The 19,089-nt window shown below is 37.1% G+C and overlaps 1 protein-coding gene across 4 annotated transcripts in view; it reads left to right on the forward strand.

Annotated features, from left to right (window-relative positions):
* VWA8 (von Willebrand factor A domain containing 8) overlaps nt 1-19,089 on the forward strand; it is a 358,168-nt gene that overhangs the window by 98,759 nt on the left and 240,320 nt on the right. For all 4 annotated transcript variants that reach the window (XR_011527880.1, XM_070578403.1, XM_070578404.1 and 1 more), the window contains 4 exons: nt 2,232-2,392; nt 4,499-4,612; nt 13,427-13,595; nt 15,406-15,483. Coding sequence is in view for 3 of the 4 variants with exons in the window: in XM_070578403.1 (XP_070434504.1) it covers nt 2,232-2,392; nt 4,499-4,612; nt 13,427-13,595; nt 15,406-15,483 (522 nt within the window). In the remaining variant the exon portion in view is untranslated. The remainder of the gene's footprint in view (nt 1-2,231; nt 2,393-4,498; nt 4,613-13,426; nt 13,596-15,405; nt 15,484-19,089) is intronic.

Consider the following 19,089-nt stretch of genomic DNA (forward strand, 5'->3'; position numbering starts at 1 on the left):
CCGGTGGCGCAGCGGTTAAGTTCACATGTTCTGCTTCTCACCGGCTCGGGATTTGCCGGTTCGGATCCGGGGTGCGGACATGGCACCGCTTGGCACGCCATGCTGTGATAGGCGTCCCACATATAAAGTAGAGGAAGATGGGCCGATGTTAGCTCAGGGCCAGGCCTCCTCAGCAAAAGAGGGGGACTGTCGGTAGTTAGCTCAGGGCTAATCTTCCAAAAAAAAGAAAAAAAATGGTATCAGTGGGATGCCTTCTTCATGTTAGCGCCTGTCTGAATACCAATAGGAATGCTTAAAGGAAACAAGGCCTTCTCTTTCCTTTTTTTTCATGTTTTAATTTATACCATTTTGTTATGCATTTTGTATACCTTGTGCAATCTCATGAATCCTATTAGAATAAGGAGGGGGGTATAAATAAATAAGATGAGACAAAGTTTCACATTAACTTAATGTCTCTTTTTTTAAAGCAGTGTTTCCCACCCGGAAAGCGTATCAGATATCACTTATGTAATGTTTAATAAAAAACAGGTGGTAAGCTCTGCCTTGGATCTACTGAATGCAAAACTTCAGAGTGATGGGGCCTAAGCTTATTTATTTTCCAAAAGTTCCTCCAACTATTTCTGATATGCGTCTTTGATTTAGAAGCATTGTGCTAAAGCACATTTTCTGTTTGTTTTATTCTCTAGGACCATATGTGATGTAACTATATAGTGAATATTTTTGTGGAATAATTAGTACCAGGAATTTTCTTTAAATTTACCTGTTTTTGTATGTGTGTGCATATGTATATATATGTGTGTGTGTATATATACACACATATATGAATATATGCATACTTGATTTTTTCATACTTTGATTATGAAAATGACCCACAAATATTTATTTTGATGTATCCTATTTTTCTTGTAGAGTAATCCATTTCCTGTTCTATAGCACAGCTATGAGTGGGAATGAGCTCATTCTCACCATGAACCATCTTAATAAATACTGATGATGGTGATAAATTTAGTTTTAGCTGTAACCGTCATTGGCAGCTTAGAATGACATACTCTTATAGTTTGCATAGAATTTAAAATTCACAATTGAAGAATTAAATATAATTAATGAGTTAAGCCAAATTTTGAGAATATACCAAAGCCAGCCCTTTAGGACTATGGAAACTTGCTGAATTTGAATATTATTGTTTCTCAAGTGTCTTTATGATTCATTGTAAGTCTATTCATACTTTGTAAGTCAGTACTGTTTTGATAGTGAGAACATTGAAATAATTAAGACTTACATTTTATTTTGCTATCAATACGGATTTGTTGCCATTGTGAATATAAGCGAATTCATTATGGCAGTTTTCTGTCTGATTAAAACTTGGAGTTGGGTTTCAAAGAATTTACATAAGACTTTAAATTTTTGGATAAAATAGAATGTAAACATTTAACTTTTGTTTAATATAAGTAGGACAAAATTTATCTGAAGGTGATAGCAGAAAAGAAACTATCATCTTCAACTTTAATGCATGTAAGAAAAAATTGTTCATATTTTATGACACCATTTCTTTACAGTAGATAACTTTAATATTCCACTGCTATTAATAGTTTGCTTAGATCTGTTACACTATTTTAGTGGTAGCACATTGTGCTTTAAAAAATTGCTTATAAGTGCCATGCTATTGTTTGGCAATTCTGTACCTCATCTGATGACTGTCCTCAGTTTCCTCCATTTTCAGGCGTCTTTAAATATAACAAGTCACTGTGTTTGTTCCTAGCATGAGTTTTCAGGATAATTAATCAACTGCAAGAAAATGCACATTATTGGTAAGCGTCTCTGCCCATAGAGTTTGTGTGGCTTCTAATTCTTAAAGAGGAATCTACATATTTTGATGCCTGCAGGAGTAAAGCTGATTAAGTTAAATTCCATTAAGTTCAGGTGGAATTACTGCCATCATCTGTGTAGATACCAAATGAACATTTTAAAAAGGAGAAAATGCTAAATAAAAAGGTGAAAAAAACCCTCACTGTTACTCTCTTATGTGAATGAGTAATAGGAAAAAAACTCAAATGACCAAGAAAAGCTTCTGAATATTTTTCTCTTTGGTGGATTGGAGAAGATAACTTCCCACTTGTTGTACAGAATGTTATATTCAGAGAAAGGTAACTGTAAAGCTAAATAAGCTGCCATCTATTTCATAAAAAATTAATTCCGCATTTTCTTTGGTGGGTGGTGGGGATTGGTTTTAGGATATGACAGCGCGTGATTTGCTGCAGCAGAGATACACTCTTCCAAATGGAGACACTGCCTGGCGGTCCTCACCACTTGTAAATGCTGCTCTGGAAGGAAAGCTAGTCCTCTTGGATGGCATTCACCGGGTCAACGTGGGCACACTTGCTGTATTGCAAAGGTTTGTATGAGTCACACATCCAAAAAAACACGCCACATAGACAGTAGATGTGGATCTCTGCCAGGCTTCTTTTTTAAACTGGGTTGCATAGATCCTGAGAAACTTATAATTCTATATCCAAGTAAAACAGCAGATTTTTTTTACTGTTGTAAAGACAGTACAGTAAAACTTCAAATAATGAGCATTTTGGGAAAAGCCTCTGCCATAGCAAAATTCTGTGTGTAAGACCTGAAAAAAAAAAACTTCTAGGTTGTAAAACTTTTAGGTTGAAAGACTTTATGCATGCTGATGGATGCATGCAACAAGTCACACAGCTGAAGTTTCTACAGTTTGTCAGAGTCACAGTTTCACTGTTTACAAACTTCTTATGAGTCATAGCTCTAAATTATTGGCTGATCTTGTTGTAATTTTATTTTTGAGAGAGAAAATTTAATTCCTTATATAAAATGTGTAATTCTTTGATTATGTTTTATATAGGCTAAGAAAGCTCACTTGTGTTTGCAAACGTGAACGTTTGTGTAACTGTTTTTTTCTTGTTTCAGTTTAGGTGGGGAAAATAGCTACACATTCCTAATTAACTTTTCTAGAATTTAAAAGAAGTCTTCATGTATAACTTTCATGGAAAATATTCCCATCCTTTGTCATTTTGGGAGATTAATGATACTGAAATTTTGTTTGTTGTTGTTACTTCTTGATTATATCACTTGTAGACATTTGGTTTTTAACTTTGACTTATCAGGAAAGTTCAAATAAGCGGAATAATCCCTTTCCCCAACTAACCATTCAGAGTTTTTTGTCCTTGACAAGATGCAGATGCTAAGTATAATTAAAGATTCCAAAAACATTGTGTTGATCTTGAGTAGATTTGAGAGCAGTTACAAATAACAGTCACTAACTTTCAGTGATTTACCGTAAACATTCCATGGATTTACAATAGTTTTCTCTTCTAAACAAACGCAGATGCAAACAAAATAGTACTCCCCCCTTTTATTGGTTATCTCTTGTCTGTTAGACCAAGTAGTAGTAGTAGCAGGAGCTATTAATGGAGTTCTTACTCTTTACTGGGCATTGTGCTAAGCCAGTGCTTCTCAGATTCTCAACCTTGGGAGTCAGCTTGTGAGAGTGGGGCTTAAAAGTAACCGATGCCTGGGCTCCACCTCCTCAAATTCTGATGTAGTTGATCCATGGTGAAACCTGAAAACTGGAATTCTTAAACCCTTCCCAGGAGATTCTAATGTGCAGCCAAGATTGAGAACAACTATATAAGCATCTGCCTTACATCAGCTGTTTAATTTTCACAGCACTATTATGAGGTTTGTATTATTGCCCTAGTTTTATAAAAGATAAAAGTTTAGGGAGATGAAGTAGTTGTCCTCCCCAGTCATTCAGCTAATAAAGTGCAGAGCTGGATTTGAACCCAGATCTGACTGACTGCACTGCCCATGCTCCTCACCTCTGCCTTATGCAGTCTCCGTTCCCCTCAGTGCTTACTGAGCGAGCTTTTGTGCGGCAACTGTGACGTGGGCATCAAGAGACTTAGGGGTTGGTGTAAGATCTAGAACAGTACTTTTCAACCTCTGCAACATCTGGAAGACAATGGTATTTGTGCTGTGGACAGTTAGGTCATATATATATATGAAATAGCAGTAGTTTCATTGTGAGGACTTGATATTTTAAACCCTGTAACTACAAAGATAGAAATATTTCGGTAATACTATCCCTCAAAGAGTTACATTATACTCAAGGGAGTATGTGCCACCTGCCTTGTTAATGAAGTGACTCATGGTTATCCTGAGTCACTCATTCAGCTATTTCTTTTCATTTGTCCCTTCCTTCCCCTTTCCAGCTCCTCCTTGTGTCACTCCTCCCTATCTACATCCAGCTATCCATGACTACTGCCCTGCCGTACAGAAACCAACAGTTTTTCCAGCTATAACAGCACTAGCCAACTTGAAATTTTGAAAAGTGCATCTAATAAAATTGTTAGACTCAATTGCCAGTAATAATAGACATGATTAAAATGTTAATTGACTGATTTCTACCTCAAATAACTTCAGCATTCAAAACTCTTTTAATTCATTTGCTGACTTTCCCCTGTCCCATTAGGTTGATCCATGATCGAGAGCTAAGCCTCTATGATGGCTCTCGGCTGCTGAGAGAAGACAGGTACATGCGTTTGAAAGAGGAGCTGCAAGTATCTGATGAGCAGCTGCGGGAGAGGTAATTTTGGGTACACTGCTCTTACTCTTGGTTTCTAGATACCTTCTTTTTCTTATTCTCCTAAACCTAGGGTCAAGTCAAGATAACTTTGAACAACTCAATAATTTGGTGTCCTGGTCATGCTCATAGTTAGGCACTTCTTAAAACGGGAGGTCGCTATCCAACATGTACTCTGCACTCTTAGCTGTGCTTTTACATAAGTATTTTAACATTTTATAAGAACATTAGTTTCAAGAAGGTAATCTTTCTTCTGTTGTCCTAGCAGTTCAGTTTTGGCCTGTACTTTGTATCCGTTCAGAAAAAAAACAACCAAAAACCGAAAAGAAAAGCCTCACAATTAACTTGGCCCACCCTGCTAAGAAGTCATCAGTTATTCCTGGAGTGTGCCACCTGACGCAGGATTACCCTTTCTGACTTATTTAAACATTCCTTTCAGAGACTAACAACCAAATGCAATGCTTGAGACTTAATTGGATCCTGGATCAGCCCGCAAATTTAAAACAACCATAAAAGACACTTTCAGGACAATTGGAAAAGTTTAAATAGGACTATATATTTTACGTAATATTGAATTAATATTAATTTTCTTAGGTATCATAGTGTTGTGGTTATGAAGAAGACTATTCCTGTTCTTAGGCATGCTGAGATATTTAAGGGATAAAGTAAAAAGATGTCTACAATTTCCAAATGTTTCTTGGGAAAAAAGACATGTATATGTGTATGCAAACTCACATACACCACATGGAGAGAAAGAGCAAGTGAGAGCAAGAACACAAATGTGGTAAAATCTTAACAATTGGTGAAATCTAGGTGAAGGATGTATGGCTGTTCATAGTCTATTCTTTCAATTTTCTATAGGTTTGAAAAATTTCAGAATAAAAACTTTGAAGGAAAATATTTCTTTCAGCTACGTACTATACTTTTCCTTAGAGGAGGTTTGGCAAATATAAGTTATTTTCTGTCTCATTATATTTTCATGGATATTTTGATGTAATTAGAGATTGTTACCTTGGGGAATTCCTAGTCCCTTAATCTGACTTTATTTAATTGAAGCTTCCCATCCCCTCAAAGGATTTGCTGCCATATTTAAAACATTAAAATCTTACAAATGATAATTAAGTGTATTTCTTATTGTATTTATGTTTTAAGGAGAGTTTTGTTTAAAAATTTCCTTGAAATTTTTTCATAGAAAGGAAATGTTAAATTCCTGACTATCTCTGTATAATTTATTAAAAAATTCACTTGATTACACAGCTGTTTATGGTTCTGAGGTGCATATCATCAAATTCCTCTAGCCCAGTAAGTAGGGCAGCAGGTTATAAAGATCCCTCTCATTTCATATCCTCGGTTTATAACATTCAGCTTTTGTATGTTATTTGCATGTGGATCATCTGTCTGTTCCATTACGAAGGAGATGAGTCAAAGCAATTGGGCAGTAGCTCTCAGCCGGCCTGCCTGTCGGTTTCCCTAAGGACTTCAGAAGCATTGTATTTGTAGCCAAATGACCAGGAAATGACAACCCTTTTCTGTGAAAAGTCTCAAAGTTCTCCCTAATGGTCACAAGCAGTTTTACAAAGGAAAACACTTTTAGGAACAGGGTGGCCTTGAGCATCATGTTCAGGGTTTGACTCAGAATGGTAAGTGTTCCCTCTTCATCTCGATCGATTTTCATCTCTCCTGTGAATATAACCGAGGCTCCATTCTATCTTCAGAGATCACTCAGTAGATAGAGACAGGTCATAGCACTCTGTGATTTCCTTCACTTATTTTTATTTTCCTTTGAATTTATTATTGTTAAACATGCGTGAAACTTGAGCCAGATAGTGTTTCAAGGCCTTTTTATGAAAATTACCAATCCTCTGTCATCTGTTCTGGGATTCTTTCCCATTTGCTCCTCCCCAGAGGCTACCACTTTCAACTCTTAACTGTTTCTTTTGGTGTTTACCTCTATATCATTAAACAATATACCTTCATTGATATTTCTTGATTTATTTTTCAATGTTAGGCATTATCTATTGATTTTCTACTGTAGAAAATTAAAGTTTAGCTCTCTTTCACTACCCGTCTTCCCGCTACACATACATACGTCCTGTCTCCCATTCTTCCTAAATAGTTATGTAATAATTTTGTTTAGAACTTTATTCAATGTTTATGTTATTATCACAGCATAAGTACTATGCACAGCTGAGTCATTCAGTAAACTACAGTTGTTTTCCCTTTCTTGCCTGTGTTTTCTTTTTCCTAAAGTTAATAATTGCCTACATATGAAGAGAAGCATATATATAAATAAAAAGTTACAGTGCAGCCTTTAAATATTAGAATAGAGATCTGTACAATAATAATACGGGAACAGAGAGGAGGAAGTGACCCTGTTTTCTATATATTTGTCATTTTTTTCATCGCAAACACGTCCTCTGTTGTCCAGGTCTCCTCTCAGCACATTCAGGCACGTCAGGTGTTCTGCGATCTCGCCTTCCTCTCATGGTGTGTTCTGACTTGGCCTGGTCTGGGCTTGTTCTTCTACCTGTAGCTCGTGTGTCATCCTCCATCTCTCTCCACTTCCGCTTCCCTGTTGCCTCTGATCTCCCTTTCTGCAAATTTCGTTAGATGTTGAAACTCCTGAGCTGAACTTCTAATTTTCTTTTCTTTCTTACATTCTGACAATTTCTCAGAACTTCATTGACTTTTCAGAGGCGTGGTGTCTAACAGTGGATTCTCCTCTCTGTCTGAAATATTTCTACCAGTTGAAAGTCTAATTCCTTTTCTTATCAGTAGTCCTCCTTTTTTTTTTTTACCTGAGCAACACACTATTTTCTTACATTTCAAACAGGTTTTCTCTTTATTTTGTTGTTAAACATAGTCATTTTATCACAGTCTGCTTTACTCTGATGATATGGCTTGTTGGCAAATGTCTTTACCTTTTTCCTGGTTAACCTAGGATAAATTTTGTAGCCCACTTTTGTCTTTCTGGGAATAAATATGTTCTCTTTTAGGGTTATATTAGGTTATAATAGGTTAGATTCTTTCTTTAAGCAACTGATAGTATTTCTTTCAAGGCTGTGTTTATTGGATAGAGAGCTGGCACCTTGACTAAAAAGGCGTAGCACAGCATAAAAAGCAGGAAATTTGTACTCGGTGAGGAATTTAATTTATTTCATGAGTTGTTCTTGTAAGTAATACGATCCATTATCTAGCAGGGCTTGATTCTATATGCTGTCCATAACTAATCCATCACTCTTGGCATTAGCATTGGAACTGCAGATTAGAATCTCATAACCCAAGTGGTCTGTCCTTTTCATTTCTGTACCTAATCACAGAACCGGAGTTTATCAAAGTGATTATTATTTCTGATAGTCTTTAGACAAACTCAGGTATTAGTGTTTTGTTTCCTCGTGGGGGATTTTGAGATAGAGTAAAGAGATCAGAGGTAGAATGAAAGGACGGCAGATTTAAGAGCTTCTTTGCCTCTAGACCCAATGTGGTAAATTTAGATACCTGTTTGGCTTTCAGATAGGAACAATTTTCACATTTGTGTTTGCAAGGGCTCCTTTTTTTTTACAAGTAACCAAAAAAACCCTTAAATTGTTGCACAAAGGAACTTAGTGGTATCTCACATGTTCAAAGGAAAGTCAAGGATGCAGTAGGGCCTCAGGAAATAACTGGAGCCTAAGACTTTAATGTTTTCAGGACTCTGTCTTGCTCTGTACTTCATGTCTTTGTTTCTAATGTCACAATGCCTGGCACGTAGCAGACCACTTAGTGAATGTTTTTGAATGAGTGAATAAATCGTAACCTAGGATAACTTCTAGGAAACTCAAAGTAAAGATAATTCTATTAATCTGGTTTTAGATGACCTCTGGCAATGTTTCCTTTTATGAACCTACTAATTAGGAATACATGCCTTTTAATGACAAGTCTGATACCATAGCATCTCATAATTAACAGCTGCTAGCAATGGGTTACCAAACCTCTCAACTTCATAGAGTGAAACCCAATTTCTAAACATTATATTTGACTCCTTTGCCAAACTTTCACCAAGATGCTATCCCTTGATCATTTCTAGAGGGCTCTGCAAGCTTTTACATTCTTTGTAGGTAATCACATGGCTAATATGCCTTTGGAAATGGCTTAAGAAATTTTAGAGACTTTCCTTCTCATGTTTGCAAGACACCAGAAATACTGTGGACATGATGGTTAGAAATAGCATTATGGCCACACACATCAGACACCATCCCTGCATTTCTCACAGGAAGTAAGGACCAAAATAGAACTGCTTCCTTTGATGAGAAAAACTTCTCTGGGGAAAGGGAGAGAATAAATACTATAGGCTGCTAAGTTTGTCCCTTCCTGCCGTTGGTCAGAGCATAGATGAGGGAGGTAAGATTTTTCTTGAGAAAATAGTGAGTTACTAATAGTTTATTTTGCCAAGAAAAGACTTTTGGTTATCCCAGGGAAATGATACAGATTAGTGGACTAGTCTCAGTTGTAGTATTATATACTCTAATGGCTTTGCATTTTTTGTTGAATATTTTATGTTTATTGATTGTGATCGAACATTGAACACAGTTTATAATCTCTCAGCTTTTATTGATCAGTGGTGAACTATAACTGGACATTGGGAAGATTCTTGATCAGTAAGATTCTTAGGACCCTTTTATTCTTACCCTTATGTTTGAAGACAGTTAGGATCCAAGCACTCTCTCCTGCCTGCCCAGAAACCTCAGTATCTCCTTGCTAGCAAATTAGGCCATATAAACTTTTAACAAAATTCAAGGTAGATCCAGGATTTTATGCCCAGGTCTTTGTGTTTGATCTCAAAACAGAGAGCCTTAAGCAAATTCTGATTTTGAAAAATAATCTTAAACATTTTTGTGGTCAAGGAATAGTTTTAAGCTCTGTGCCTGTAAGGGTCTCATTACTTAATGTTGTGTATTGGTCTTGTCTTTTTGATACAGAGAATGCACCTTCTCTCACAAATTCATTCAAGACCATTAGGGTGGCTGCTCTGCTTTTGGGTAGGAAACCATTATTTTCAGTTTGTATCACTTACCTTTGTTTTGTCCCTGACACCAAAGGTCTTCCAAAGTTTCTTGCAGTTATGATTATTAACAGTAGCAATGCATTTATTTATTTTAGCATCTTCTCTCTTCCAAGTATTACTTTGTGTAGTATAAAGATCAGTAAGGAATGTGTCCATGCAGTTTACTACATTGCATAGAAAAAAAGAAGAAATGTGGGCTGTGTACAGAACTGCATAACCTCTAGGTCTGAATTGGAATATTAGTGTTACAGTATGGAAGGCCAGTTACAAAATCCTCTTCTGGTTCATGATCAATATCTTTATAGAAACCTTCCATATCATTCTTTCAAGTTTCTTAATATACAGATTTGACAAAAATGTACTGTATAATTTCCTTCAAAATGTTGGATTTATTGCAGTCTTTCTTTTTCGTTTTATTAGTAACTTTGTTGAGGTATAATTGATGTAATAAACTGCATATTTATTTTTTTTCTTAAAGATTGGCGCCTGAGCTAACAACTGTGGCCAATGTTTTTTTTTTTTTTTCTGCTTTGTCTCCCCGAATCCCCCCTGGTACATAGTTGTATATCTTAGTTGCAGGTCCTTCCAGTTGTGGCATGTGGGACGCCGCCTCAATGTGGCCTGACGAGCGGTGCCATGTCCGCGCCCAGGATCCGAACCCTGGGCCGCCACAGTGGAGCGGGCAAATTTAACCACTCGGCCACAGGGCTGGCCCTGTAAACTGCATATTTAGAGTGTACAGTTTGATAATTTTTTTTCAGTTCGATAATTTTTGTTATTTATATATACCTATGAAACCATCACTACAATCAAGATAATGAATACATCTATGACCCCCAAACTATCCTCAGATTCCTTTGTAATCCCTCCTTCCTCTCCCTTCTCACCCTCCTCTGCAACCCCTAGGAAACTACTTCTGGTTACTCTATGTAGCTTATATTTTCTTTTTTTGTTTTTTTTTAAAAAAAATATATATAGTATATTTTGCTGAGGAGGATTTGCTCTGAGCTAACGTCTGTTGCCAATCTTCCTCTTTTTGCTTGAGAGAGATTTGCGCTGAGCTAACATCTGTGCCAGTCTTCCTCTAACATGTATGTGGGTCACTGCCACAGCCTGGCTGCTGCCAAGTGGTGTAGGTCCGTGCCCAGGAACTGACCCCCAACTGCTGAAGTGGACTGCACCAAACTTAACCACTAGGCCATGGGGCCAGCACCTGTAGCATGTATTTTCTGGAGTTTTATATAAATGGAATCACACAGTATGTACTCTTTTTGGTCTGTCTTCTTTTGCTCAGCATCATTATTTTGTGTATCTAAGTAATTAATTGCTTTTTATTGTTGAGAAGCTTTGGAAGGTACTCTTAAAAAACTATACCCCCTAAACACACATATTGACCATGATATTTTTGTTTTTAAATCTTTTTAAAAGATCTTTTTGCTTCTTAAATCTTTAATCTTTAAGAAGTAATATCTATTTATCTGAAGTTAAGCCATACTTTGACTTTCATTTGTTATTTGTTGTTAAATTCTGGTAAAATTAAAGTTATCCTTGATTTTAAATTTTAATAGTGCTTGTTTCCTAATTCTCAATTACTTACCACTTCTTCAGCCATTGCATTACCCACCAATATGTCAATCACCCAAAGTACATGGCACATCCTCAGGAGTGCTCTGTTCTCTAACTTGCAGAGTTGAAGAACCTACATTATCAGGAAATGACTTTCCATATGACCTATTCATATGTAAGGAAGCCTTTGGGGAGAACCTAGCATACAAAAAAGATCCTTCTCATCTTGTTTTTCAATAGTTTGATGACTGTTTTATAGTCGATGTACACTTCTCTGCCTACCTCATCAACTTTCAGAAACTGCCCCCTTTAAATTGGGTCAGGTCACTCAGGTACCCTCCTAGAGTCAGTACCAGAAAGCAAGCCACAGACAATATATGTCCTAAGCAATGACCATCACCCCATTTAAATTTGAACCACCTAGCTTGCTCTCCTGTTAATTGCTCTTCTAGTCCTAGCTTTACAGCTCAGCTGTACTACCTGTTTCCTGAACTGTTGGTTTAAGGACGTAAATTGGACTTCCCCTTTTGGCTTGTTTGTTGGATTTTGGCATTGTTTACTCCCTGATTTAGTATCCCTCACTGTCTTTATTGAGAAACTACATCTGCAGCTTTAATTTTGTGCAGTCAAAGCAGGCTGTGTCTCTCCCACCTTCTTTTCTCCCAACTAGGAGAGAGGAGGATCAAGGATGAATCCAACATCTGTTGCTGGGCCGTGAAGCAGAGTTTTCTAGATTATAGCAAACCACTTAGCAGAAATAGAAAATGGAATAACCTTCCCTTTTAGCTTTCAGATTCCAGAATTTTCTGTGTCCAGATTCTGTAATGTGACGATCTAATTACTAGCAATCCTGAGTGATCATGCTATCCTCAGGCCTTCGGTGGCTTGTTTATGTTGTTGTCCTTCCCTCTTTTCTAGAACAACTCCTTTGGACACATCATCCCCATGCCCTTCTTGAACATCTGTAAATTGTCTTTTTTCCCTACCTGGAGAAATGAAATGCTGTCTGGTAGCTTTTATGTATTCATCCAGACCTTTCATATGACTATTTCTAAAGATTGCTTTTCCTTGGCTTACAAATTGTGGTTTGGCCTCTAAAACTGTAGATCCTGCAGTTAGGGACTCACTGGACCTACCCATTGTATTGGGAGACTTTTTCATATCTTAAATCTTCTGAGTACTTATCTGATTCTCTCCACACATACCATATCCTACCTCCTGATATTCTTGCTGCCTAATCACTTAACTATTGAGTTCTGTTGTAATAGTTATTGGCAATGGATAATCCATTTCTGGAGAAGTGCCCGTTATGTACCTGTATTTTTGTTTTGGTGAAGATCTTGGCAGGTATTTGAGTTTCATCTCTCCTTTCTCTTAGCAACGATGATATTACCCTCTAGAGATATATTTCCCTGAGCTTTTGAGTAGAATTGATAAAAACTGACAATGTTCCCACATGATTAGATCATAATAAGGGATTTCTAGTCTCTTCTCCAAAAACTATTCAAGTCATTTTACAAACCATGAGAAGTCTTCCCTTATTCCTCTATGGGTCCTAGAATATTTACATCCTCAGGTTCCCTAGCAGAGATTATAAAAGAGATCACTTTAAAAATCATGATGTTTCCTATAAAATGACAAAAGAGTGGATTATATAAAAGTTCAATTTTTCTCTACCTCTTTAAGACCTAAGTATTCTTATTGTAAATCCAAATTTTAAACTTAATCCATCCCCTTATGCTGCTTAAATTTTCTGTATTGTAAAAAGTCTCCTCATTTTGAATTATACTCCTTGGTCTTTCTATGATTGACATAGAGTGGGTTTCTTGCAAGACAGAAGATTTTGAGGGGAATTTGAATAAGGAAAGGGGACCTATGTAATGAATATGAACTGGATGGGATTTTGTTTCAAGGGACTATGGAGAAAATTTATTGTAGCCATAACAACATGTCCAAAACAGTGGTTTGTGCCAGGGATAGAGTTTCATCAGTGGATATGGTACATCATATATCAGCAGTAGATGATTCATGTTTTGTTTTAATATTAGGTTCTTAAAATGTCCTGACTTTTTTCAAAGCTTGTTCTTTGGATAGTAGCTTTGACTATATTAACAGTATGATAGGTTTATCTTTGCCTAGGCTTTAGCTACCATGACCTAGTTTCTAACGTGAAAGGGTATGTTATTTTTTTTTCTTTTCCCTTTTAGATCCATTTTTCCTGTCCACCCCTCCTTCAGAATCATTGCCTTGGCAGAACCCCCCGTTATTGGAAGTACAACACAGCAGTGGCTGGGACCAGAATTCTTAACCATGTTCTTTTTCCATTACATGAAACCACTTGTCAAAAGTGAAGAAATCCAAGTGATTAAGGAAATGGTAAGAGTGAAGCCAGCTTTAGCCTATTGCCTTCAGCCGTTCTCTTTTGGAGGCACTCTGACATCTGCTGGAGCAGAGTTGGATGTTTTTGGCTTTTTCTCCCTATTTACTCACAAATATCTTCATATAATGGTTCTCAAACTTTAACGTTTTTCAGAATCATCTGGAGGGCTCAGTAAAATGCAGATTGCTGAGTCAGTAGGTCTGGGATGGTACGTGAGAATTTGCCTTTCTAAAGTTCTCAGGTGATGCTGATGCTCCTGGTCTGGGAACTATAATTTGAGAACCATGGATGTAGGCTGGCTCTCCTCTTTCCTCAGTTTGGGGATTCCTTTTTCTTTTATATTCAGCCAAAGGCGACTATTTTCAGTTCCTTCTATAAAGGGAGGTCAAATATATTTTAGCTCCTTAGATTTTGTAGAAAATACTAAGTAGTCCTGGTCCCCTCAGGACTGTAATATATCCTCTACTTACCTAATTAGTTGTCTGGTGGCTTGTGGTGTATGTAATCCATTCTTCAACATCTGCATTAAGCAAGCATTGCGTTTAGCACTTTGGGAGTTCTAGAACTGCACTATTCAATGTAGTAGCACTAGCCACATTAAATAAAATTTTAAAATTCGTTTTCTTAGTCATTTCAAATGATCAGTAGGCACACGGAGGCTTTTGGCTACCATATTAGACAGCATAGACAAAGAGCGTTTCCATCATTATAGAAAGTTCTGTTGGACAGTGTTGTTCTAGATCATTGATAATTAACTTTTTACATACATGCACTCATCACCTTTGAAATATCAGAATGAACTGATTAATTTTAAATCTTGTCGTGAACATGACTGTGGATAAGTGTATTGACTTTAAAGTCAAACAGCTTGCCATTAAATGCCACATCCACTACTTGCTAGCTTCCAGATCTTGGATAAATTACTCAACCATAGTTTCTTCATCTGAAGATGAGGGTAATAGTACTTCTTACATCGCAGGATTGATTTAAAGAATAAATGAGATAAAGTATGTACTGAATAGAACTTAGAGTTTCTAAAGGTTCCAATCACTTAAATGACAAAAAAATCCTGAGTGATTTACTTCTGAAATGGTCACATTATACCATTGGTCTAACATCTCTTTCTGATCTTTTAGAAAATTTAAATTTGTTATTAAGTAAAAATTTCTTATAATTCAGTTCAAATCAGTATTTAATTAGATTACAATGGTTATAGTTAAAAGCAGTCAATGTGTGTTATTTGAGCAACTGTTCTTCAGAGCTCATTGATAAGTTGATCATACCCCTCAGGTACGTGGTTTAAAAGTCCTGCAAAAATGGACAGCTTGAGATCCGTTTTTTATACAAGGATACCTTACATTACTTAGTAGACATGTGTAAGATTACTACTAAATGAAGGAGTTTGGTTTCAGTAAGAAAATGCTTGAATTAGAGTTTAAAATATCATACTGAAGCTAACAAAAAAGGAAGTGATAATATATGAAAAGTTTTTTATGGGAACTCTATAAAAGCCAGTTTTTAATTGAATTAGTGGCTCCTTTCACTTTTATCCTGGGGATTGAACTGTATATGGAGACGGGTAGCTTGGTTTTGATTACTTGATTCTTAAAGAGAAAGCAGAGGCTTAACTGTTTCCTGAGAAGATGAATAAGCAAATTTATCCGTGAGTTAAACATGTTACCTATAATCAAGGACTTTCTAAAATGTAATTCTAATATTGTTTGCTAAATAGCCATAATTTCTGGTTGATTGATCAAATATCCCAATTTATTCTTTCTGTCTTTCCTCAATTCTCTCATAAAATAGGTTCCAAATATACCTCAGGAAGCTTTGGACAAATTGTTATTGTTTACACACAAACTCAGAGAGACACAGGATCCAACAGTAAGTCTGGGCTTTTTCCCACAGAATTTTCTATTGTTGACATGCTGCTGCTTTATGTTCTTAGAGTTCAGTGCTTTAAAATCCATTTTTCAAGCTGGTGTTTATCCCTTATGTTATGCTTTGTACAACGTGTATATTTTACTCTTTCAGTGATTTTAGCATTTCTTCCAGTTCCTCATGGCTGATGTCATAGAAAGCAACTTTTAGCTCTACAGGAGTACTTGGTGTTTCTCAGGGTTTGGCTCTGCCCTCCGTCTCTTATGCTAAGCAATCTCTTGTGTCCTTATTGCTTCAAATGTCACCTCTGCGTTAATGCCTACATCTTTATCTTCAGCTTCTAACTTCTCTTTTCTCATTGATGCTCTATTTTTAATTGTATTTCCATTCTGGGATGGTATGTTGGAAAGATCAAGGGTGTCACTGTCTTTACACTGTGGGTCTCAGTGTTCTCATCTGTAAAATGGGAAGTGCCATCTACCTCATAAAGAGGTTGCAGTGATTAAACGTGAAGATACATGACGAATATCCTCCTTAGTAGATGCTTAATGAATGTTAGTTTCTTTCACTTCGTAACTGGATACTCTGTGATCACTGTATAGTCACCATACCTTATACAGCTAAACTATCTTTCTCCTTTAAGTCTATTCCTATTCCTTATTTAATTTCCTGACTTTGTAAATAATCTGTCTACCAAATTACCTAAATTAGAAGTCTTGACATCACTGTTGATTCCTTGCTTCCTGCCATCTCCATTTAACCTGAAAGCAAATCTCAGTTTAGCATCTTCATGTCTTACCTGTTCTCTTATCTATGTCAGTAATTGTCCTAGTGTTGGATTTCATAATCTTTCTCCTAGAATATTATTTCCTCTTGACTGCCATTTACACCAATAATTCATTCCTCATAAGGCCCTGTATTATTTTCTTGTGGCTGTTGGAACAAAACTAGTGGTTTATGACAAGAGAAATTTACTTTCTCATAGTTCTGAATGTCATAGTTTGGAATGGGTATCAGTGAGTTGAAACCAAGTTGTCAGCAGAGTGACACTTGCTCAGAGGCCGAGGGGAGAATCCATTCCTTGCCTCTTCCGATTTCTGGTGGCTGCCCGCATGCCTTGATTTGTGATCTTGTCACTTTAACCTCAGCCTCCATCTTCACATCACCCTCTCTTCGGTGCGTCTGTGTCAGTTCTCCCTCTGTCTCCCTCTTACAGGGATATACGTGATTGCGTTTAGGGCCCACCCAGATAATCCAGGATAACATCTTCATCTTGAAATCTTCAGCCTAATCGTACCTGTAGTCAGCTTTGCCATGTAAGGTAAAACTCACAGATTCCAGGGATTAGGATGTGGATATCTTTGGGAAGGGCCATGTTCCAGCTGTCACAGGCTCCCTGTTAATTACCTCTGAAACCTCATCTCCAACTGCTCTCACCCTTAATCATTCTTTTCAGCTACACTGTTCTCTTTGTTGTGCCTGCCGCAGAGCCTTTGCAATTGGTGTTTCCTTTGCCTAGATTGCTCATCCTCAGGTAGCTGCATGGTTGCTTCCTCACCCCTTCTGGATTTGCTCAGATGTCACCTTTTTAGTGAGATCTTCCTAAAGCACTCTGTTTAGAATCACATTTCCTTCCCATTTCATTCCTTTCTTTCTTTCTGCTTTTAAGCTTCTTCATAGAACTTTTTTTTTCTTCTTCTCCCCAAAGCCTCCCAGCACATAGTTGTATATTTTAGTTGTAGGTCCTTCTAGTTCTGCTATGTGGGATGCTGCCTCAGTGTGGCTTGATGAGCAGTGCTAGGTCCATGTCCAAGGTTCAAACTAGTGGCACCCTGGACCGCTGAAGCAGAATGCACGAACTTAACCACTCAGCCATGGGACCGGCCCCCATAGGGCTTATTACCTGTTGACATAATAATGGTTTACTCACTTAATTTTTTGTTGTCTATCTTTCTTCACTTGGATTTTACTTCTGGCATGGCAGGGTTTTTGTTTGTTTTGGTCCCTCCTGTATCCTCAGCATCTGGAACTTTGCCTGCTACATAGCAGGTGTTCAGTAAATCTCTGTTAAATAAATGAATGAGTGAATCTTTCATAATTGGCCCAGGAGTGATCTTTCCCAAGTCCATTTTGTAAGTTCTTCGCTTTCTTTAAAACTGTGAAGGGATGGATTCTCTTTGCCTGTAGATTGAAGGGCAGTCTGCTAAGCCTGCCTTTGAGTTCCATCTGACCCTAGCTGCTTTTTTCACCTCATTTCCTACAGCCTCTCTTGAAGCACCCTCAGCTCTACCACACTTTGTTTCTTGCCATTTTCTAAGCCCAGCACATACTCCCATGTCTCTGCCTTAGATGATGCCTGGAATGTGCTTCTGCCTGTCTGCTTGTCCCTCGGTTCCCTGTTCTGTCAGGTCTCTCAGCCCCCTTAGGCAGAAGTAACCTGTGTCTCCAATCTGCTCTCATGACACTTGGCGTATGCTTCCGATATTGACCTATTGCAGCTGTCTTATAGTTTCTTTTTATCTCCCCAATTAGTATTTGAACTCCTTGAGGCTGGGTCTCGTTCATTCCTTTATTCCCATTTCCCAGCCTGGTGCCTGGCACAAACTAGACATTTAACGTAAGTCTGATGAATGAATAAATTGATTGATCAATTATTAACAGATTGTCCCTAGAGTTTTCTCTCCCTGAGAACATGTGACATTTTCATAAAAGAAATAATTCTTCAAGAATAAAAAAAGGAAAATTACTTTTAATAATTTCTGATCAGAACTTTCATATTTTAAGCTGAAGTACTATTATTAATCATGCTAATATGAAAAATCCTTAAGGAGTGCTCTTAAACTGTATAACCATGGTAACTGAGGGAATGTGCTCACATCTTCACTCTCTTTTTTACAAGATAAAACTGGGGCTGGAAATTTGATATTATTAATGTTAAATACATTAGGGATTCGTAAATTAAAGTATACTGAATTTTTAATTGATAATAATGTGAGAGCCGAGATAACCAAACCCTTCATTCAACACTTAAATGATTCGACATAAAGCTTCATTCTGATTTTTTTTTTAACACTGGATATTATTGCAAAGCATTTTGATATTATCAACTGAGACAGCTGGCGTTTTTCAGATTCTTAAAAAGTTGTCACTGATCACAGGAATGCAATGTGAAGCCTGAATTCGGTGTTATGTTGTCCTCTAGAAAGTCACCTTCTGGTTCAATAGGACTCTCGTTATGAGAATTCTCTTATTGGAGTCATTTGCCAAACATTTTCCATGATTAAAATAGGAATTTTTTATGGTCCCAGGTACTAAGGATGAGAATTGCTAAGTCATATTTAACTTCGGATACTTTCAATCGTGCTGGCTGAAACAATCTTATCCTCAATTCATCCTTCTTTTTCATCTCCATCCTTCTTTCTCGTCTCCATCAATTGCCAAGTCCGTTGAAACATTTGTTGATCCCTTCTCTCCATTCTTGATACCAATAATGTTACCATAGAACTTTATCTTCTCATAGGCAGGTTATTGAAGTAGCTTCTATTTCCTGTCTCAGTTCTCTCTGTCCTTCAACCACTTTACATACTACTGCCAGATTGGTCTTTCTAA

This window comes from Equus przewalskii, chromosome 16 (assembly GCF_037783145.1).
Source record: "Equus przewalskii isolate Varuska chromosome 16, EquPr2, whole genome shotgun sequence".
NCBI lineage: Eukaryota > Metazoa > Chordata > Mammalia > Perissodactyla > Equidae > Equus > Equus przewalskii.